Source organism: Chionomys nivalis, chromosome 19, assembly GCF_950005125.1.
Source record: "Chionomys nivalis chromosome 19, mChiNiv1.1, whole genome shotgun sequence".
Taxonomy (NCBI): Eukaryota; Metazoa; Chordata; class Mammalia; order Rodentia; family Cricetidae; genus Chionomys; species Chionomys nivalis.
Genome location: NC_080104.1, coordinates 31,070,531 through 31,092,887, shown reverse-complemented (window position 1 = coordinate 31,092,887; position 22,357 = coordinate 31,070,531). Strand labels below are relative to the sequence as shown.

General features: G+C 44.3%; 1 protein-coding gene across 5 annotated transcripts in view; it reads left to right on the top strand.

Annotated features, from left to right (window-relative positions):
• The window catches only part of Kansl3 (KAT8 regulatory NSL complex subunit 3), a 34,270-nt gene extending 19,139 nt beyond the window's left edge, over positions 1 to 15,131 (top strand). For 4 of the 5 annotated variants that reach the window (XM_057794631.1, XM_057794630.1, XM_057794633.1 and 1 more), the window contains 12 exons: positions 184 to 341; positions 2,274 to 2,337; positions 2,709 to 2,909; positions 3,060 to 3,216; positions 4,434 to 4,511; positions 5,415 to 5,606; positions 6,673 to 6,754; positions 7,100 to 7,230; positions 8,156 to 8,262; positions 8,653 to 8,875; positions 9,195 to 9,328; positions 13,198 to 15,131. In XM_057794631.1, coding sequence (XP_057650614.1) covers positions 184 to 341; positions 2,274 to 2,337; positions 2,709 to 2,909; positions 3,060 to 3,216; positions 4,434 to 4,511; positions 5,415 to 5,606; positions 6,673 to 6,754; positions 7,100 to 7,230; positions 8,156 to 8,262; positions 8,653 to 8,875; positions 9,195 to 9,328; positions 13,198 to 13,218 — 1,548 coding nt within the window. In that variant the 3' untranslated portion in view covers positions 13,219 to 15,131. The remainder of the gene's footprint in view (positions 1 to 183; positions 342 to 2,273; positions 2,338 to 2,708; positions 2,910 to 3,059; positions 3,217 to 4,433; positions 4,512 to 5,414; positions 5,607 to 6,672; positions 6,755 to 7,099; positions 7,231 to 8,155; positions 8,263 to 8,652; positions 8,876 to 9,194; positions 9,329 to 13,197) is intronic. The other variant, XM_057794632.1, reaches the window with a different exon arrangement.
• The last annotated feature ends 7,226 nt before the right edge of the window (positions 15,132 to 22,357 follow it).

The following is a 22,357-nucleotide window of genomic DNA, read 5'->3' as shown; positions in this document are numbered from 1 at the left end:
GTTGGTCTTTGGCGGTGGGAATGGAGGACAGCAGGAATGAGGGACAGTGGCTTGCTTATTGCATCCAGGGTAGGTTGAGGCTGAGGCCTCCTGCAGGTTCACAACTGACTTTTCTGAATAGCTTCAAGGTCAGTGTTTCCTGAGTACCAATTCTAAATCTAAACTGCTACCTGCCTCTTTTAGGATGTAGATGATCCCCTCTTGGACATGAAGACTCCAGTCCTCTTTGTCATTGGTCAGAATTCTCTGCAGTGCCACCCTGAAGCCATGGAGGACTTCCGGGAAAAGATTAGAGCAGAAAATAGCTTGGTGGTGGTCGGAGGAGCTGATGATAATCTCAGGTGGGTGCATTCCTCTAGAACCAACAGGGAACATGTTAGGATGTTGGAAAAAAAGCTTGTCCAAGATGGCGGTGCAGTGACAAACCAGTGTGACTGAAATAATAAAAGTTGAATCCAGGCTAGAGAGATGGCTCAAAGGTTAAGAGCATTGCCTGCTCTTCCAGAGGTTCTGAGTTCAATTCCCAGCAACCACATGGTGGCTTACAACCATCTGTAATGAGGTCTGGTGTCCTCTTCTGGCCTGCAGGCATACACACAGACAGACTATTGTATACATAATAAATAAATATTTTTAAAAAATAAATAAATAAAAGTTGAATCCTATCATCCCAATATACGTTCAGAAGGTTGAGGCAGAAGGATTCAGTCTGAGGCCAGCCAGGCCCTTGAACCAACTATCTCAAAAACTTAAAAGACTTAAAGCGGCAAAAATAGTATAAGAAATCCGAAATCTCATCTGTCTTTCACCTAAAGTTTCTTGTATAACCAAAGTATAATTCTCAAAATGAGGAAACTAATGTCAATTTGATAGCATTGTCTGGTCTAAACAACAAACTTATATTTCATCGTGTCTCCCTAATGTCTCTCTTGTTTTTGACATAGGCTGCACTCATATTTACCATGTATTGAGGATGACCTTGAACACAATCCTTCTGCCCTTAACTACTAAATCTTCGTGTTCAGTCTTTAGTGATTTTTTTCTGTGACCTTGACACTATTAAAGACACTGACCAGTTATAGGTAGTTTTAACTTTGATCGTGCAGTTAAGATAGCTGCTGTGGGGTTCTCCACTATGAAATTACTGTTTTTCCCTTTGTAATTAGGAGTCATCTTGTGGGGAGAAGATACTTTGAGATTCTTTGTCGTCAAACTTTTCCTGGCGTAGGCATTTAAATTTTTTTTTTCTTAGGGTCAGTGTGAACATAGATTCACTTGTCTTAATCCTGACTGGATACATTTTGGAGTATAAATGGAACCAAATTTTGGGAGAATTTTAGTTCTGGCTGTCCTGGATATCTCTCTCTCTCTCTCTCTCTCTCTCTCTCTCTCTCTCTCTCTCTCTCTCTCTCTCTCTCTCTCTCTGTCTCCTGCACCATGCTCAGTTTCAGATACTTGTTTTTAAACTCACAGAGATCTGCCTGCCTCGGCATCCTGAGTGCTGGTTACGCTACCACACCTGGTTTTAAAAAATGTTGGCAGGGTGGTGGTGGCGCACACTTTTAATCCCAACACTTGGGAGGCAGAGGCACGAGGATCTCTGAGTTCAAGGCCAGCCTGGTCTACAAGAGCTAGTTCCAGGATGGGCTCCAAAGCCACAGAGAAACCCTGTCTCGAAAAAAATGAAAAAAAAATTTTTTTAATTTTTAAGTTATATTTTTATCATTGATTGGTGTGTGTGTGAGTGTTCACATGCCACAGCACTTTTATGAAGGTCAGAGGATAACTTGGAGTTAGTTCTCCTCAAACTATGTGGGTCCTGAGCAACTCAGGTTGAAGGATCAACATGAACATGGGTATTATTTGTATTAAGCTTTATTTAATTTGTTTTGGAGGCTTACTAATAACTCTTCCATTGTATAACTTAAGGGCCTGGTTTTCTCTTTGCCAGGAGCCTCAGTCAGAAACCAGGTTTTTGTTATTTTGAGAAAGGATCTTAGTTGTAGTTAAAGAATTTTTTACAACTCTCCCTCTTTCTGTATGTGTGTTTGAGAGAGGTGGGGAGAAAGATGTGTGAATGGAGGTAGGTACACATGGACCAGGATGTGGGAACATGGCATGTATGTGGAAGTCAGAGGACAGCTTCCAGGTCAGTTCTCTCCTTTCACTCTGGGTGGCAGAATTTGAACTTAGTCATTAGATTTTCTCTGGGAGTGCTTTTACCCAGTCAGTCACCTCACTGGCCTCACTGTTTCTCTTTTTTGCCTCTTAAGAATAAGCAAAGCAAAGAAGAAATCAGAAGGGTTGACTCAAAGCATGGTGGACAGATGTATTCAGGTAAACAGTTTTCTCTTATTTTGTATTTGGGCCTTCTATCTCTTGCCTTAGGTTTACTCTTAATGGCAGCAGCCTCACTTTGGACTATGAAGGATATCAAGTAGGTTCTATGGTATACCTAAATCACAATCAAAGAAAGGGAAAGAGGAAAAAAAGAGCAAAGGAGAGGTGAGCTAGGATAAAGATACAGGCGAGGCACCTCAGGGTGGATGTGCTCAGAGCTTCTTTCACGTAGGCAGCTGTTGGTCTTTCTCAAGATAGCAGCTTGGCTTTGTGAGTGGGAAGGAGTAGAGTTCTGTTTGCCTTGATGTTATCTAGGAGGGTCCTGTTCTCCAGAGGAGAACTCAGGCCTTAGCTTCTTCTCACACTAGGATGAGATTGTGGACTTCCTGACTGGAGTGCTTACTCGTGCTGAGGGACATGTGGGTACTGAGCCTCGGGATCAGGATGCTGAAAAGAAGAAGAAGCCCAGGGACTTGGCCCGAAGAGACTTGGCCTTTGAAATTCCTGAGCGAGGAAGTCGGCCTGCTTCCCCAGCTGCCAAGCTCCCCACCTCCCCCTCGGGCTCAGAGGTAGTGTGTGCAGGGAGGAAGGTATGAAGATGTATAATTGGATAATTGGGTATTTCTTTATGAGGATATCTGGGAATTACTATAAGGGGAGATCCAGGGAGACATGCCAAGTGATGGTTGGATGCAAACCTTTGGACCTTCTCTACCCAGGATCTCTCCAGTGTGTCCAGCAGCCCCACCTCTAGTCCTAAGACCAAAGTGACCACAGTGACATCTGCCCAGAAGTCCAGTCAGATTGGGACTTCCCAGCTGCTGAAAAGACATGTACAGAGAACAGAAGCTGTGCTGACTCACAAACAAGCCCAAGGTATAGTCTCCTGTCCCAGCATCCCCAGTGGGGTTCTATTGCTTGTAGTTAATGTCCTGTGGCAGTTGGAAAGTATTAGATTTGCAGCTTTTTCAGTGTGAGAGGTACCCTTTCCCATATTGCTTTTAGGCAAAATCAGGTTGAAATGAATGCCAAGACTGGGACTAGGCTTTGTGTTTGTTAGTCACAGCCTTGTGTGTTGGTATGCTGGAGACACTGAGCTTATGAGCTGACTGTGTGTAGTGGCCCGACCTTTCGTTTAATTACTCATTGGAGAAGTATATATTTTGCCAACCATTCCAGTAGTCAGAGGGCTTTCCAGATGATAAGTACAGAGTGACTGATTTTATTCCTCAGGTTCTAGGCCAGCTCACCGAGTTCAGAGTTACATGATGGGTCATCTACAAATTATGTCAGGGTTCTGCAGTTGAGCTTCAGATGAGAGTGAAAAACATTTGTATTGTTGAAATTAGGGTTTGGAGAAATCTAAAGACTATGTGAGGAGGTGTAGGAAAGAAAAATCCAGTGAATCAAGAAGGAAACATTAGTGGCTCTGTCCCTTATGTTGGTCTCTTCACCCCCTCCATCCCAACACGATCCTCTGTTCACATTCCCTTTTGCTTTTAATGGAGTCAGAGTTGTCACTTAAACCCAGACGTCTTATGAGACACCACTAACAAGTGTGAGTGGGTGGATGAAGGCAACAAAAGAGGCTAGGTGCCTAGAGTCTGTGTGGACGCGCTATGACCTAACTTCCTGAGTGGTGGAAAAGAGCTGAGTTCCTGGTGTGGGATTCTCTTAGAAATTTGGTGAAGGCAGAGCTAGCAGTTTACTGAACTTCTGGGTAGCATGATTAGTGGAGTTACTAAGGTGATTTTGAAGGTTGTGTGGTGAACTGGGTTTAGGATGAGACCCAGGAATGTCAGTGGGGACAGCAGCATCCATAAAAGCATGACTTTGACAGAGCTGATGGGTGGATGGGAAGTGGTAGTTAATATAAACAGAGCCCTCACTGCCTGTTGCCCCTTTTTGCAGTTGACTTGCTCTAGTTTGTTGAGGCTTGACAGTGGCCCGATGTGGCAAGTACACAGCAGTCAGGTTCTAGATCCGTCTAGTTGAAAGCACCCAATGACCATTTTCATCTTTTCCTTGTTCCCACTCTGTTCCTCCATTCTCTAGCTGGCTATGATTCTATAATTCTTTCTGATTCATTCCAGCACAGTTTGCTGCTTTTCTGAAACAAAACATGCTGGTGAGGAAAGCTTTTCCTCCTGGCGCCTCCTCCTGTCTCTTTGGTGAGTATTGCTTTCACTTGCTCGCCCAGGCTTGCTGCTCTCCTCCCCTCCCTCTCACTCTTCCCCCTCTCCACTGTTTCTTCTTTTCCTCTGTCTTCTGTCTCCTGATTCTTTCCACAAGCTCCCTTTGCTTGTGCAGTGGCCTTTGCCTTTCTCAGTTCTTTCTGTTGGTTTCTCATGGTGTTGTTTTTTGTTTTGTTTTGTTTGCCATGCTTCTTGGTTCTGTTTCTCTTGTATGCCTGTGACCTGTAAGTTTGCATTTCCATGTCTGTTTTCTCCCTGCCTTAGTTGTTTCCATTCTGCAAGCATACCAGGCACTTAGAGCTCTTGCCTTTTTCCTCTGTCTTAGGCCAGTACATTTATCCCTAAGCAGTTCTTCTAACTGATCGGTAATCAATTCCCTAATTGTGGCCCATACCAAGTGCCCCCCCCCAGCCCAAATTCACTGGGATGCTTTCTCCCTATCCCATCTTGTTTGCCTGTGCTAAGAAAGACTAAAGGGAGGAGACTTCTGAGTGTAAAGAGTAGGAGAACTGAGAAATCCAAAAGAAGAATCCAGAAGGCTTGCCTTTATACTTAGTGATCTGTTAGTGGAAGCCCATATTCCCAGACTTGGTTGTGACATAGGTCACTTCTGCCCTGTTATCTTTGGGCAGAATCCGAGATGCTGCCTCACCTAGTAGGTCCTGAGAGCCACCAAGTCCAGCGCAGCTGAATGGGCTAGAACTATCTCTGTGATGCTCCAAGTTAGGTCCACAATGGATGAGAGCTGAGGTAGAAATATGAGGTGTGACCTGTACCTGGGGCATTTCTCCTGTGTGTTCCCACAAGGCTGCTTTTGGCTGGCTTGACCTATGGTATTTATAAACTTACAGAAGACCTTACCTTAACTCCATTTCTTAGTTCCCATTTCATCAGAATCTATGGAGGAAGCAGAGAAAGAGGAGCTTAGGGTCCAGCTGAAGCGGCATCATCCTTCCAGTCCTCTTCCTGGTGCAAAGCCCTCCAAGCGACCAAAGATCAAAGTGTCCCTGATCTCCCAAGGGGACACAGCTGGAGGGCCTTGTGCTCTTTCTCAAGGTGGAACGCCTGAAGGTGAGTCCTTTGTGGAGTGTTTGGTAAAGGTTGACCAGCTTTCCCAGGCACACAGTTTGGCAGGCAGCCCAACCTCTGTCAGTGTGAAGGACACCCGAAACAGAGATGGTCTGAGGTCACACATGTTGGAAAGTGGCAGTTACCTTGTGTCAACAAGAGAGAGAGCATAAGAGTAGTTGTGGGGCCATTTAGAACATTGCTATATTTTGTCCCTTTCTGGTTCTCAGTTAATGAGATACTCCAGAAAGCTTAAAAGATGGAAGAACTCCCAACTCTCCTATAATAGCATAGCTAGCTATTCTGTTTTCACTTTTCTGTAGCTGGATATTTTTTCTCTGTCCTGCCCATATAGCCTTCTGGGGCCTTCAGAGGTAAAACTAATTACAGTTTTCCTTAGTTACGATAAAAGATGAATTAGATATAAAACTTTAGACTCACAAAGATAGGGTGGATATTTTCTTTAATTTTGCCAAATCCAAATAGACTATTATAATTGTAATTCTTGCTTGACAACCTGTTCTGTTATATGTAATTTTACAATGTTAAAGTTAAAACCTCCCTTTTCAACTTGACAGAAAGGAGGAAGTGATTTAGGATGTCTTGTACACTGCAAATATGTGTTGCTTTTATTGGTTGATGAATAAAGCTGCTTTGACCTATGGCAGGGTAGAATATAGCTAGGTGAGAAATCCAAGCAGAGATACAGGTGAAGAAGGGCAAGGTCAAGAGAGATGCCAGCAAGCCACCAGAGCAGCAATATGCTAGAGAATAGGTAATGCCATGGAGCCACATGGTGATACACAGATTCTTAGAAATGGGTTCATCTGTATGTAAGAGCTAGCCAGTAAGAAGCCTGAGCCATCAGCCAAGCAATTGTAATTAATATTAAGCCTCTGAATGACTATTTTATAAGTGGCTGCGGGGACTAGCAGGTGGGAAAGAAACTGGTCAAATGGGACCAGACAGGACAGAGAAAAGTATCTGGATACACTTTCCAGTCTTAAGTTTAGCCTTCGCTGTAGGGGCACATTAGAACTGACCTTTGGTCGTGGGGTTTGTTCTGCAGCTTCTGGGGGGAAACCTATCACCATGACACTGGGAGCTTCAGCGGGAGCCAAGGAACTCACTGGACTTCTCACCACCTCCAAGTGAGTCCCTCCTTTCCCTTCACTCAGTCTATGGTTCATTTGGTGTTCGGGGAAGTTGAGAGATTCTGGAATCTGTCAGTTATGGGCATGTGATTTTTTTTTTTCTCAGTGGGAGCTTTTCCTTCATTTCTGACAGTTAGGGTTCATTTTTCCTTAGGAGATTGCAGAGCATTTACTGAGTTAAGACCACAGTTCTTTAATTTAGGCATGACTTTTAGAAGGATAAGTTAAGGGCTTAGAAGCTGAAACAAACAGAAAATTCTTCCTGGCTGAATCTCTCTGGATGCTTCCTCTGACTGTGGGCTGCTACCCTTTGGATGACAGGACTCCTTTCTTTGTTTCCAGGTCAAGTCCTTCTGAAGGTGGCATTTTAGCCAGCGCAGCGCCACCTGTGGCTTCCAGCAGTGCCACACCCAATGCCATCCAAACCCTGCAGAGCCGCTTAGTGGCCACTTCTCCTGGCAGCGCCCTTCCAGGTATCTTGTAGCCCTTCTCATGTCCACCAGCAGTCTTTTGGATCTGCTGCTAGGAGGTAGTCTTAGACCAGGAGCTCTGGGACTGGAGGTAGAGGGAGTATCTCTGCCAGAATTAGCGTGGATGATGGTCTCTAGGAGCTGTATCCTCTACTGTTGAGCATGGGCAATGCCTGTATTGTGATTCTTCTTCTTTTTAATTTTTGATTTTTCAAGACAGGGTTTCTCTGTGTAACAACCCTAGCTGTTCTGGAACTCGCTTTGTAGACCAGGCTGGCCTCAAATTCGCAGAGATCGCTTGCCTCTGCCTCCCAAGTGCTGGGATTAAAGGTGTGCACCACCACCACCCGACTGATTCTTCTTTTTCATACATCTGACTGAATAAAGCTGGAGGTATTCCTAACCTGGATATTGGAAAATGAGATGTTTTTCCTGTGTTTGTCACTTAACTTTTTCTGACCCCAGTCTCATGGAAGGGCTGGTTGCCTGATCCCATAGTTTAGAGCACTGCTGATTTACCTTTCCTTTCAGCAGATTTTTACTTTGAGAATGTTGGACTATGTGTAATGTGGTCAACTATATGAATCCACTTGGCTTCTAGAGCCTTTCTTCTTACCTAGAAATAAAGAGGATTTAGGTTTCTGAAAAGTGGGAGTGAAGCTCTCAGCTGTTCCTAATGCCATTCAAAATGCAGAACTACTGGCTTGGAACAAGTTGATTGTGCAGAGCAAATCCAGGGCAGTGTCTGGCATGCACCTCTCCTTGTGTGGTATCTACTGTGTCTGCTCAGGAGACTCTCCTGGTATCTTTCTGAGGCCGGGAAAGTGTCTTTGGACAAGTGTAAGTTGTTGGTGAGGGTGAAAGTGTGGCACTTCTGGCTATGTACAAGTGACTGACCTCTGCTGCTACCTGTCATGTCCTCTCCTAGGGGCCACTTCAGCCAGCAGCCTCCTCCAAGGCCTCAGCTTCAGCTTACAGGATATTAGCAAGACCTCTGGCCTCCCAGGAAGTCCCTCTCCAGGGCCAGCCCCACAGGTATATCATCTGTTGTGTTGAGCAGTGTGGAATTAGGACTCCTTAATTTTGTCAGGGAGATTATATCTGGGGTCAGTGGGTTGAGGACAAAGAACCTTCTAAATATTCATCCAAAAAGTTACCAAACGTTATAATCTATGATTTACTGTATGGCCTTGGGTGAGATTCCTGACCTCTCTGACTTGTTTCTTTATCTATAAAATAGGCTAAAGATATTAGCTCCCTCATATATTTGTGATGATTAAAGATGATAATATGCAGAATTCCTGGAAGAGTACCTTAGCATATGGTAGACACTGTGCATGTTAGCTTTTAATAATAGCTGTGGGCCCTCCAGGCTCTAACGTTGCTGTTGGGTAGTAACTTCTAATCATCTTGTGTATCCAATAGGCCACCGGTGTGAAATTGCCAGCCCCCATGCAGAGTCTGGGTGCCATCACCACAGGCACGAGCACCATTGTCCGCACCATTCCTGTAGCCACCACTCTCTCCTCCTTGGGTGCCACTCCTGGTGGGAAGCCTACTGCTATCCACCAGTTGCTGACCAATGGGGGCCTCGCTAAGTTGGCAAGCAGCCTACCCGGCTTGGCTCAGATTTCTAACCAAGCATCAGGTAAGTCTCATGAAAATAGTGGGGACTTCAGATCTGGACTTTTCCATAGCACTTTACTGGCTATCTCACATAGGGAAGGTGTAAACCCAGCCCCGCATGGTCCTGACCTGATTTCTTGGATTCAGTTCTGTTGGGCCAGCCCCCAGAGAGGTCTAGAGAACACAGGAAGTTTCCTCCTTGCTGCCTTTCAAATTGACTGATTGGGTAGACCTACCCACCCAGGAAGGAAACCAAGAGGATGTTTTATATGGGAAGACATTGTTACCTGGAAGAGGCTATGAATCCCGTGTCTTCCTGTCTTTGTCTGTCTCTTACTTAGGCTTAAAGGTCCCCACCACCATTACTCTGACACTCCGAGGCCAGCCAAGCAGAATCACCACGCTAAGCCCTATAGGTTCAGGAGCAGTACCATCCGAGGAGCCCACCTCCCAGATGCTACCCTCTAGCTCACAGGTGAGTTGGCTTGCACAGACCAGGAAGTGAACTCTAATCCTAGGTAAATTTGGAGCCAGCCAAAGGATTGACCATAGCTGCCATTGAACTAAATTTGTTGACAGCAGATTCAAATTTGAGCCCTCAGGCTTATAGCTTTATCACTTTGATCAACACAGGACCTCTTTGAGTCTCCTTATCTATAAAACTAGCTATTGTGGGGATTGAGTTTGTGGACATTCAAGTATGGCTGCTGCTGGGGTATAATGTTTTTGTAAATTTGCCTCTTCTTCCTTTTCTCCTTCCACTCTTGGTTTCCTCATCCAGAGCTTGTGAATAGGAGTGATTTTCAAACATTGTGTTTTTTGCTGTCTTGGGGATATAAGTAGGTTTTTTAGGATTTACCTAGAAAGTACCATCAGTTTCTCTTAGTTGATTTCCATTATGTCTTTTTTTAAAAAAAAACAAAAAAAAACCCAATAATTATTTATTTATTTATTATTTTATGCACATTGATGTTTTGCCTGCATGTATGTCTGTGTGAGGATGACAGAACCCCTGGAACTGGAGTTACACACAGTTGTGAGCTGTCATATGGGTGCTGGGAATTGAACCCAGGCCCTCTGGAAAAGCAGTCAATGCTCTTAACCACTGAGCCATCTCTCCAGCCCCCATTATGTCTTTTTAAAGTAAAGTAAATGCTCCTAATCTAAAAATGTTATCTGAGGAATCATTCAAAGATAGGAGTCCAAGCAAAAATAGTCCTGGTTTAACATTGTATTCTTCACCAGTAGCTCAGTTCAACCAGGCCTTCAGCATTTGAGCAAGGAGCTGTATAGGTTACTTATCTGCAGGTAAGCCCAGTCTCTGTCCTTCCACCAGACCAACATGCCTGGGCACAGAGGAGCTTGTCTAGTTAGGTCTGTTGCTGTAAAGAGACAGCATGACTATGGCAACTCTTAAAGGAAAACATTTAATTGGGGCTGACTTACAGTTTCAGTGGTTTCATCGTTATTGTTATGGTGGGGACCTGGCATCATGCATGTAGACATGGTGCTGAAGGAGCTGAAAGTTCTACATCTTGATCTACAGGCAGCAGGAGAAACTATGTGCCACACTAGGCATAGCTTGAGCATAGGAGACTAAAAAGCCCACCACAGTGACACACTTATTCCAACAAGGCCACACCTCCTAATAGTGCCACTCCCTATGGGGACCATTTTATTTCAAAGCAGCACAGTACTACTGCAGGTACCATACAGTTCCCAAGCCATTCTCTAAGCCCTTCTGTCTATTTACTTTTAACAGGAAGTACTATGCAGAGACCAGAGCCTGACATACATGGACATCTAGTTACCTCTTTTTGACAGGGTTTGAAAGTGCTTTTCTTTCTTCCTTTTTTTTTTTTTTTTTTAAGCATTATTTGTGTGTGTGTGCTCATGCCATGGTGCATGTTTTAGAGATCAGAGGACTATCTATCTCCTACATGGACCATGTGGGTACTACCATGTGGATTCTGGGGACCAAACAGGTTATCAGACGTAGTGGCAAGATCCTTTACCCACTGAACTGCCCGTGGCCTATTGGAATTTTTTTTGTTTATTTTGTTTGTTTTGTTTTTTTCTTTTTGAGACAGGTTTCTCTGTTTAGCCCTGGGTGTTCTGGAACTCTCAGGCTGGTCTTGAACTCAGAGATCTGCTTTCTTTTGCCTCCCAAATGCTGGAATTAAAGGGCTGTACCTCCACTGCCTGGCTATTGGCTTAGTGTTTTTAATCTTTTTTTTTCAATTACAAAATAATTATGCTTACTTTAAATTATTGGAACATTACAGGAATAATGTAATTTAGAAAATGTTTAAATTTCTCATGTTGCTGTTCTTATAGATAGCTTGACAGAAAATTTTCTAGATTTCTCTGAGTTAGGGTCTCACTGTATAGCTCTAGCTGACCTGTAACTTGATACTGTAGACCAGGCTGAGATCATCCATATTTGCTAGAATTACACCCAGCCATTTTTGTTTGATTTGCCTATGTAAGGGCAGCATAGGGTCCCTTTTATTTGTCCCTCTTCATTTCTGTATTTGTTTGTTTTGTTCATTTGTTTTTCGAGACAAGGTTTCTCTGTAACTTTGACTGTCCTGGAACTTACTCTATAGACCAGGCTGGCCTCGAACTCACAGATCTGGCTGCCTCTACCTCTTGAGTGCTGGGTTAAAGGTGTGTGCCACCACTGCCCAGCTTTCATTTGTTTTTGAGGCAGGGTTTTACTGTGTAGGAAGACTCTCAATCCTTATCCTCAGCCTTGCAAATACTGTTACCACAGGCATACACCACCTGCTCAGCTGTAATTTTTTTTTTCATACCCATTAAAGGAAAGGGTAAGTCTGTTTATCCTTAAAAATGCATTTGAAGGGGACTGGAGAGATGGCTCAGCGGTTAAGAGAACTGGCTGTTCTCCTAGACGACCCAAGTTCAATTCCCAGCAACCACATGGTGGCTCATGACCATCTGAAATGAGATCTGATGTCCTCTTCTGGCCTGCAGGCAGACACACAGACAGAATATTGTATACATAATAAATAAATATTTTTTAAAAATAGCTTTCCTAATATTCAACTGTCTCAATTCCAGTGTCAGTGGTTTATTCAGTATGTCCTATTTGTTCTTTTGGTTGTTGTTGTCTGGTGTATTTCTTGGAGAGAGGGTCTATTGCAGGGTGGCTTTAAACTTTGATCTTCTTGGCTTAACCTCTCAGATGCTAGGATTGCATGCAGCAACTATCTCATCTTATTTTTCTTCAGTTTTGTCCTGTTTTGTTTGTGATGGGGTCTCCTATGTTGTTTAGACAGATGTCAGATGTGCAGTGTCTTCCAAGTGCCAGTTTAGAAGACCTGTGCCACCATGTCACCTTCTTACTGTTTCCTACATCCTCTTGTTAGTTTTATTATATACAAAGGAAATAGGAAATAAGACCCTATTAAAGGAGAACACGCTGAGAAAAGAAGAGCCTACTATTTTAAGAGGAGTAGCATGCCCTTTTGATTAGCTTCTATTTCACTTGAGATTTTTAACTCCATTTATTGTTAGCCTATAGGTAGGGGTGTGTGTGTGTGTGTTTGTTTGCGTGTGTGTGTGTTTGCTTGCTTCCACCTCGTGTGTGTGTGTGTACTGTTACTGTCCAGTTTTATAAGAGATCATGTCAGTCCTTCATGGAGTCCCTGCTTCTTTAAAATCAGGACAGTCAACTCCTGTGTGCAACCCTGTTTTGGGTCTGTGTAAGCAAGTAGAAAGTGGATTTTCTGAGTTTATCAGGCCCTTCTTCATCCTCCCCCTTACATGTTCTTCACCTTCTCTGTGGTCCTGATTTTTGTGGTGTTTTTGATAGTGTGAAGTATAGAAACGTGGTAGGCTTGTTGAAAAGATGCCGTCCTTCCACCTGGCCTCCCTCTTCCCAGACTGAAAGCTTCAGCAGTCTGGTACCCTTTAATTCTGTCTAGTCACTCACCTGTTTCTCTGCATTCCTCTCCTTCCTTGGGTGTGATGAATGCTACTAAGAGCTGATGATTGTGAGTTGAGCATGGATTATACTATTGATGGTTTGTGCAGTTATCTCCCTTAATCCTCGTAACAATCCTGGGAAGCAGGTGCTGCCATCTTTGTCCACAGGTGAGGAAAAAGAAGCTCAGAGCCTGTGAGCTAGTGAGCCCCTTGCCCTAAGGAGTGGCCAGATGAGCATGACTCCAGAATGCACATTCTATTAAGTACATGACACCAGAGGGTCCTTGTCTTGTGTGTTTTCTTTCCTATTGATCATTACATTGGATTGAGCTTTAGGAGTGAGATGATTGGATCAGAGGAGTGGTAACCCCTTTTCACCCTTCTGCCTCACAGCGCCTGCCTCCAGCACCCTGACTACGCCAGCGATATGTCCTTACCAGGTTGGTGACCGCTGCCTCAAGGTGAACAGTGTGGTCCTGCTGAGCCATCTGAGTGTCTGAAGACATCCTTAAGACAGTCGTTTTCACCTCTCTACCAGCTGTCTTTTGGGTTGGGCCTCTGGGTCTCGAGAAGGCATTAGGCCAGGTAATAACAGTGCCAGCAAGGAGAGCGCTATCCAGGGCCAGCAGGTTGGTTCCTGGAATCCCCAGCAGGACTCGCCATGTATGGATTATTGGCATTTCCTCCCCAATACTAATGTAATTTGACCCCAGTGTCAGTATAGAACTGCTCACTGCAGTTTCATGTGAAGGCAGGGAGAACTGGGCTGTCAGCTTTGAGTCCTTTAGCTGCTGGGGAAGTGAGGAACGGTGGTTACCAGGCCCCTTTCTCTTCTTCACTATGCTTTATGTACTTCCTGTACCAGAAAGCCTGTAGCTCCAAAGACAGAAAGTGAGGGATGGAGCAGCCAGAGGAAATGATTGGCAAGACACCCACAAACCCTATGCTGCTGACAGTTTGGACTTGGGACTCTGCCTGACACTTGAGGACACTTGAAGATTAGCAAGTAAAAGGGAAAACCTGAATCCCTGAGAATCCTCTCTGGTGCCTGGGGATGGAGCAAGTTGACCAGCTACCCTGCTGTCACTGCTGTTGTAGGAGGCTTGGGGAGGTAGGACAGTGAAGAGTTTTGTTTCCTTTCCTTAGAACTTGGACTTTCTGCTGAGAAGTAGGTTGTGGTGACTACTGTGTGAGGCTCTGTGCCTGAGCCTTGCAGGTCATGGTCTCTGCTGATGTGGGCACTAAAGATAGAGCTGAGTCTTTCGTTTCCAATGACACTGTATAGATGTAACTTGGACCTTGACTCTGAGTTTCTGTTCCAGAGCAGACTCCTTTCCATTTCATACTTAGAAAGTTTCTGTCAAGTGAGAATAAAGCAACTCAAATGTGATTTTGTTCACAGGGCCTCCCCTGTAATCTGAGTGGAACATGTAGTGTTGAGGAGCCTCAGGCAATTCAGGTCAGACATATGATAGGAGTAGAGAGTGGTCTCCAAACTCCACACCCTCGCCTTGGCTGTGGAGCTGCACTCGCAGTGCTTCACAGAGCGGGGCTGTATTCTGAAATTCAGAAGGCGTTGAGTGAATTTGAGAAGGTATGAAATCTGGAAGAAGCCTCCAGTGCTGGGGCTTTATTAGCTTCGTAGTTCAGAGCATATAACCACCAAAAAAGAGAGGATAAGACTGTGGGGCTCTGTGAAGCTTTGAGAAATCATTTAGGTTGGCAGGGAGCCCTGAGCAGCCCTTTGTGACTTAGGAGAACAGCTTGAACAACACTGGAGGGGCTGTTCCTGAAAGATGCTGCCCCTGTGTTCTGGAACCAAAGAAAACTTGTATCCTGCTTTGGTGGTGAATCTATGTACATCCCATGGGTGACTTCTGAGGCATGGCCTATATACCTTGAAGAACTGCAAAACTGAGGAAGGGGAGCTACAACACACTGACCTTCACCTTGAGGGACTGACCGACAAGGAAGTGGCTGGAGTCTGTAGATCACATTCCTCAGATCCCATTCAAACCACACTACTTGGAATGTGGAAAGACACTTGACCTTACCCATCTTGTGGCAGACTTGAGGGCGTAGCCTCAGAAGGTAATACTCTTATGGAGTATGTAGAAGGATCAGGAAGGCTTTAAATTCTTGGGCAAGAGATGTATTGTAAATGCCCCGTGGAAGATGTCTGTGGCTTTCAGAAGAGGTCACAGGGATAGAGACTTGTCCACCTTTGGTTGTATCACTATAATAATTTGAGGGTGGATGAATTCAAAGAAGTGAGCCATCGTGATGATTCTGATCTTACATTAGCAAAAAGAATAAAAAAACAAAACAACCAACTTTGCGTTGCTTTACCTTGTTTTCATTTGATTTTGCATGCTTTGGAAATTGCCTGTGTAGTGGAGACTGACTAGAGAGAGAGATGGTACTTGAGGTTATCTTGGTGCTGTCAGATGCTGAGGCCCAGGCACTGTAATTCTTAAGAAACATCAAAACAGCTGGGCGGTGGTGGTGCATACCTTTTTCCCAGCACATGGGAGGCAGAGGCAGGCGAATCTCCTGAGTTTGATGCCAGCCTGGTCTACAGATGTAGTACTGTTACACAGAGAAACCCTGTCTCAAAAAAACAAACAAAACATCAAAACAAAAACAGGTTTCATGTAGTTTACACAGGCCTCATATTCACTGTAGCTGAACTGGCCTTTAACTCACCATTCTTCTGCTTGTGCCTCCTGAATGCTGGGATTACAGGCATCTACTGCCACACCCAGCTGTCATTCCCTTTATAGATGAGGAAGATGTGTGAACTGATGCCTGTCCTGGGTTCTGAAATGGAAAGCAGCCTAGGAAGTAAGGAGAATGTGTCCTTTTCAGTTTTCCCATCATTTTGCTTTAGCGGAGCACTCACTAGACCTCAGTCTACACACAGAGTCCCTCACTGTTGGTCCTAGCAGACAATTGGCATCCTAAGTGCCCTTTGACCCTGAAATAAGGACTTAAAGGTAGATAAGTGGATTCTACCCTTCAGCTTGTGTATCTGTAGCAAGGGGGACCTCCTCCACCCCTTTTATCTTTAGATCCTTCTAGTCTTCTTCTCAGAACCCAGAACAGACCACACACACTTCTTCCTCAGCTGAGTGTGACAGCATTTAAAGGGCAGAAGAATCGGGAATGAAAGGCCAGTTCAGCTGTATAGTGACTCTCAGGCCTGCCTTGGCATTGGTACCCCTGTGGTGAGCTCTAGTAGACTGATTGGAACCTTTGACACACATTAAACTATCTTTAGCAAAGCTGATGATATTTTCCCCCTCACTTTTACCTCTTAGGATCACTAAATCTGCTGCTGCATCAGATGAAAGTTGAGGCTCTGATACAGTTAAGACGAAACGAGTCTTTGTTGCTTTTCCTCTCCTTTTCTGGTAGTTGAAAGGAATAGAGACTCAAAACTACCTCCAGTGGGCATTCTTCACCTCCCAGCTCCTTGTTTTGAGACTGGTTCTTACTCTAGCCCAGGCCAGTGTTGAGCTCCAAGCAATCTTCCTGCCTCAGTCTCATGAGTACCGAGATTATAGGCATGACCCTGAGTCTGACTTTAGAAAACATCTTACAGACTGGGCGCCTTGGTGCTTACCTTGTGGTTTTGTTTTCAGGATTTGGTTGGTTTTTTTGGTTGGTTGGGTTTTTTTTTTTTTTTTTTTTTTGAAACAGGGTTTCTCTGTGTAACAGCCCTGGCTGTTCTGGAACTAGCTCTTGTAGACCAGGCTGGCCTCAAAACTCACAGAGATCTGCCTATCTCTGCCTCTGAGTGCTGGGATTAAAGGTGTGCGCCATCAAACTGCTCAAAATGGATTTGGTTGCTTTTAATTTTATCTTTTAACTGTTTTACTTTGTGTGTATGAATGTTTTGTCTGCATACATATATGTATATATATGTGTCTGTTGGAATCCCTAGAACTGGTATTACAGACACCATGTGGGTCTTCTGCAAGATCAATTTGTATATGCTCTTATCTGCTGGGTCATCTCTCCATTCCCCCGGATTAATTTTTTTTGTTGTCATAGCCCTGCCCAGCACAGACTGCTTAGTGGATTCCTATCTCTCAGTTCTAATTCCAAACAGCCCAATTGACCTGAGCCTACTCAGGGGCTGATTCTTATCCCACTCACTCCATAATCCAGTAAGTCATGCAGTTCATATCACTGTCTTTCTAAAAGAATTGAGAAACATGGACAATTGTCTGTTTTGCTGTGTGTATGCTTTAAGACTGATAGGGCCCATGTGGCCTCACCAACGTTCCCTCCACTGCTTGTATTGAACCTGACTTGTATACCAAAATGAGGAAATTAAGGACTGGGGAGATTGACTCAGAGGGTAAAAGTGCTAGTTCTTAGCCTGATGACCCAAGCCTGCTTCCCTGAAACCCACATAAAAAGCTGGATTGGTTGCATGCATCTGTAATCTCAGCACTCCTACAGGAAGGTAGAAAGCGGAAACAGTTCCCTGGAAGTTTGTGGGCCACCTAGCCTGGAGTTCACAGTGCAGCTGCAGAAACAGGAGACCCTGCCTCAACAAAGTAGAAGGGAAGAACCAGCTCCCCAAAGCTGTCCTCTGACCTCCACTATTGTGCCGTGGCATACAACGCACATACAGTTTTCCTTTTTAATGAGCAAATTTTGGTTCATTATGTGTGTGGTTCTCTGTCACTGTATTCTTGCAGCCACAGTCAAGGCATAAGTTCCCTCTGCACAGGGTTCTTGTCCTACCCCTTTTTTATATTTATTATGTATACAATGTTCTGTCTGTGTATATGCCTGCAGGCCAGAAGAGGGCTCCAGATCTCATTACAGATGGTTGTGAGCCACCATGTGGTTGCTGGGAATTGAACTCAGGACCTTTGGAAGAGCAGGCAATGCTCTTGACCGCTGAGCCATCTCTCCAGCCCCTTGTCCTACCCCTTAATGTCACTGCCCATTTTAGCCCATAGCAACCACTGATCCCTTCTACAGCTCTGTAAATGGAATAATATATAAATAGAGCCGTACAGTACATGACCTTTGAGGTGTCTCTTTTTTTCCCCTTGGTTTAATCCCTTTGATGTCTATCCAAGTTGTGTGTGGGTTTAATATAGTTCATTCCTCTTATTGCTAAGTAGTAGTCATCATGTGGGTATGCCACAGCTTAAGCATTAGCCTGTTGAGGGATCCTTGTTTCCTTTTGTTTTTGAAACCAGAGCATGTAGCTTAAGTTCGGTCATTGAATTTTTTAAGATTAACTGGATGCTGCAGCAGCTGTCCCTTGGTTTTATCTGCTGTTCCTTCTCAGAAGTCATGTTTGAATATGCATTAGGTAATTTTTTGGATGTCTTATTTGTCCAGTCCCAGTGTGCTGTCTCTTGGTTTTCACACCCCATTTACACTTTCGTGAGCCACATCTGTTACAGGTCCACTTCTGAAGACAGAGGGCCTCAGAGCTACAGCGGCAACATAGTTATTTGCATGTTCCAAAATACAACGTTCCCTCCATTATTTTGCTTCTGCATCTGCACCAAGTGGTTGTATGCAAGCTTTTATGTGGACATTTGTTGTCACTTGGGGGTAAATGTCCAGAAGTGTGATTACTGGGTCCTGTGGTAAAGTTTTAGTTCTTATAAGAGCCTGTCTTAGCTTCTCTAGACCAGCCAGTGTGTATTCCCAGCAGCGGTGTATGAGAGAGCTGCTGTCTTATCCTCACTACTGTTTGTGCCTTTTATATCGTCAGTCTAACGACATGCCGGTGATGGCTCATGGGGTCTTTTATTTATTGAGTCTTGGGATGTGGTCCACTTTGTCCAGTGCTCTGACACTTAAGGAATGTGTATTCTGATGCTGTTAGATTCTACAAGATGTCAGTAAAATTCTGCTCGCAGACACCTTCTTAAATATCTTTGGTGGTATTCTGCCATGTTTTGTCAGGATAGTGTCGAAATCTCCAACTGTAATCTGTTTTTCAGTTCTGTTCTTTGGTACAAATGCATTTAGGAATCCTTTGTCTTTCGTGGGTTGACCTGTTTATCACTGTGTAATGTCCCTATCCCTGTCTGAAGTCTGTCTTAATCTTTCTCTGACTTCTGTCTCTTCCCACCCCCACCCCCAGGGCCTGTACACACTGGGGTGCACTCAGTCCCTTGGCTTTCTTTTGATTAGCGTTTGTATTCTTTTTTCCATTCTTTGTTTTAAACTCACCTGTATGATTATATGAAATGTGAACGTCTAGCGGACTGACTGCGTTTAGCATGTGATTTTCCCTCTGACAATCTTTCAATTGGTAGCTTTAGACTGTTTCCATTACATATAATTATAGATATGTTAGGGCTTCAGTCTGCCCTTTTAGTTCCTGTTTTCTGTTGTATTTGTTTTCTTTTTTCCTGCCATTGTGGGTTTCTTGAACATTTTTTTTTTAGAATGCAGTTGATTGGCCTATAGTGTCTTTGAGTGTATCTCCCTATCCAGCCTTTTTGATGTGTGCTCTGAGGTGTTACATTATATGGCATAGCTTGTTTATGGTGCTGAAAGTCCAGCCAGGGCCTAGCATGCAAATTGAGTCCTCCCCCATAACCCCCCACCAAAAAAAGTTCAACTGAGCAAACATTTAAAACTAACAGATATTAGCCAGTAACACTATACTGCTTTTGTTTAACAGGCAGAGCAGTCCATGTCTCTGGTAAGTAGAACTAATAGAAGAAGCCACCAGTGCTACTGATGGCTCTGATGGAATGAAGACTCAAAGTACATAGTTGCTGAACGGTCTATGTCATTAGCACTTTACTCAGAATGTCTCTTCCGATGGTCATGATAGGGCTTCTGGCAACTCATTAGTAATGTCTGATGGAATGAATTCTTTCTAGCACTCAGACTCTCCGAGGTAAAAAGAGAAAGTGATACAGGGTCCTGTGGGAAATCTGGGGCAGTTTTAGGATTTGATTTGGGAGAAGCAAGCTGTCAAAAATTGCCGTAAAATTTCACTTAAGATCATGAGTTCCTGAAAAATAATCTCATTTGACTAAAGGGACAGTGAAACATCTGGGAGTTGGTTCTAGAGATCAGTTTACTGGTGAGTTTTATGGCACTAAGCTAAATGGCCAAGGGTCATTTTAGAAGAGGGAACTCCAGTTGAGAAAATGCTCCTATGATTGGCTTGTGGGTAAGCCTGTCATGTATTTTCTTGTGATTGATGTGAGAGGGAGCAGCTCACAGCAGGTGGTCCTGAGTTCTCTAACAAAGCAAGCCAGTAAGCAGCACCATCTATGACCGCTATATGAGGCAGGTCCCTGCCCTGTTTGAGTTCCTGGCTTCCCTCAGTGTGACCTGCGAGTTGTAAGACGAAATAAAGCCTCTCTATCCCAGTTGTTCATAGTCCCATATTTTAGCGCAGCAATCAAATCTCCCCCTAACTAAAACATTTGGCATTGGCCTCACACCTACTAAGCAGTCTACCATTGAGCTATATTCTCAGCCCTGGAAGAATTTGTGTGTGGTTCCGGACATTGAGCCCAGGGCTTCAGTCTTGATAGACAAACACTGACATTGAGCCGCATGTTTATTTTGAGATAGCTTGGCTAAGTTGCTCAATTAGAGTAACTAGACTTTGTTCTGGTTCTGAGGACAGCCCAATTTGAGAACTGTTTGCACAGTTAGACAACAGGATATTTGGGGTTTTCACAGTTTCATTTTATGTGTTGAAGCATCTTGCCTCCATTTATGCATGTATGTGTAGCACATGTGCCAGGGGACCAGAGGAGGGCGTCAGGTCCCCTGGAACTGGAGTTACAGTTGTAAACGGCCATGTAAACGGCCCAGGTCCTCTTGGCAAGACCAGCAAGTGTTTTAACTGCTGAGCTGTCTTGCCAGCCCCACTACTAAGCACTGTTAAGTTGACCTGGTTAAGGTTTTTCCTTTTAGCCTTCTGATATCCTATTTTTATATAAAATACATAAACTCAAAACTTATGCTTCAGCATTTTGTCAGATTGCCTGAAGGCAAGGCTGTGAGACATTTCTTGATTAATGATTGATGTGGGAGGGCACAGCCCACTGTTGGTGGTGCCACCCTGGGCAGGAGGTCTTGGGTTATATAGAAAAACAAGCTTAGGGAATCGTGGAGAACCAGCCAGTAAGCGTCCCCCGCCATGGCCTTTCCTTCAGTTTCTGCCTTCATGCTCCTCTTTCAGTTCCTGCCTCAAGATTCCCTCTTGATGGGCTATTGGTCAAGATGAATAAGCCAGTAAACCCTCTCCTCCCCCTCTTGCTTTGGTCATAGTCTTTATCACATAGAAAGCAATCTAGTCAGTCTGGGCTCCATAATCAATTCCAGACCCTTTCTTCAAAACAAAGCAACAACAAAAACCCACATTGCGGTGGCTGGAGAGATGGCTCAGCAGTTAAAAGCATGTGCTGCTCTTGCAGAAGACCTGGGTTCAGTTCCCAGCACTCACGTGGTGCCTCATAACCATCACAACAACTCCAGTTCCAGGGGATCTGTTCTGCCTTCTGATCTCTGTAGACACCATGCACACATGTGATGCATATACATACATGCAGGCAAAAAAGTGATAAATACATCTAATAAATTTTTTAAAATGTTTTTCTTCTAGACAGGGTCTCTGTGTAATAGAACTCTATTTGTAGAGTAGGCTGACCTTGAACTCAGTGATCTGCCTCTTCCTCTCGAGTGCTGGGTAAAAAAAAAAAGTTTTTTGTACCTTGAAAGTTACAAATTTAATTTGCTTAATTGGGGAATTTCAGAAGTATTAAATGTGTGTAAGCTTATCTCTAAGCCAGGCATCAAGTCAGGCAGGTCAGGCAGGAAGGCATCTAGCCTCAGGAGGCAGATGGGTCTCTCTGAGTTTGAGACCAGCCTGGTCTACAGAGCTACACAGAGAAACCTGTCTCAAAAAACAAAGATAGGCATCATTTCCTTTCAAAGGTCTCTAACACAGTTTGATAAAGCCATCCTTGGGGAAAACACAGCTTACAGCTTCAGTTCTAAACTACATCAAGTTTCAGGGCCAAGAATACACAGGGAAACAAAACTCAGGAAGTTTTCCCATCAGTGAGCCTTTGTCTTCCCAGCAGCTACAAATTCCTTACTGACCTGAGCTCAAACAGACAAATGGCTGAGTAGAAGGCTCCATGCCCTGTTGTCTTCCCCCCACGCACGGTGACCTCTGTAAACCACTGGAGCCCCTGACCTGTCTTGGAGCCCTTGCTGGTTTGTATGTCTCATCTGACTGATGACACCTTTGGGAAGATGGTACTTGTGACATGAGGAGGACCAGTGTGGAGGGACCTAGGTAACTATCATGGTGTTAGGTAGCCATCAATGAAAAGTCCCTCACCCACCTTCATTCCTCTGCCCCTGGAGGAGGCGGCTTCTCTCTCCCTTCCTTTTTTCTCCCTCAGTTGGACTCCCAATTCCCTTTGTCTCCTTGGTTTTCTTTTGATCTTTGCAAGTATGGGCTGCCTGGTCCACTCCAGATGTTAGTCGCTTCCTCAACATGAAGGCTAGACCTCCCATAAGGAAG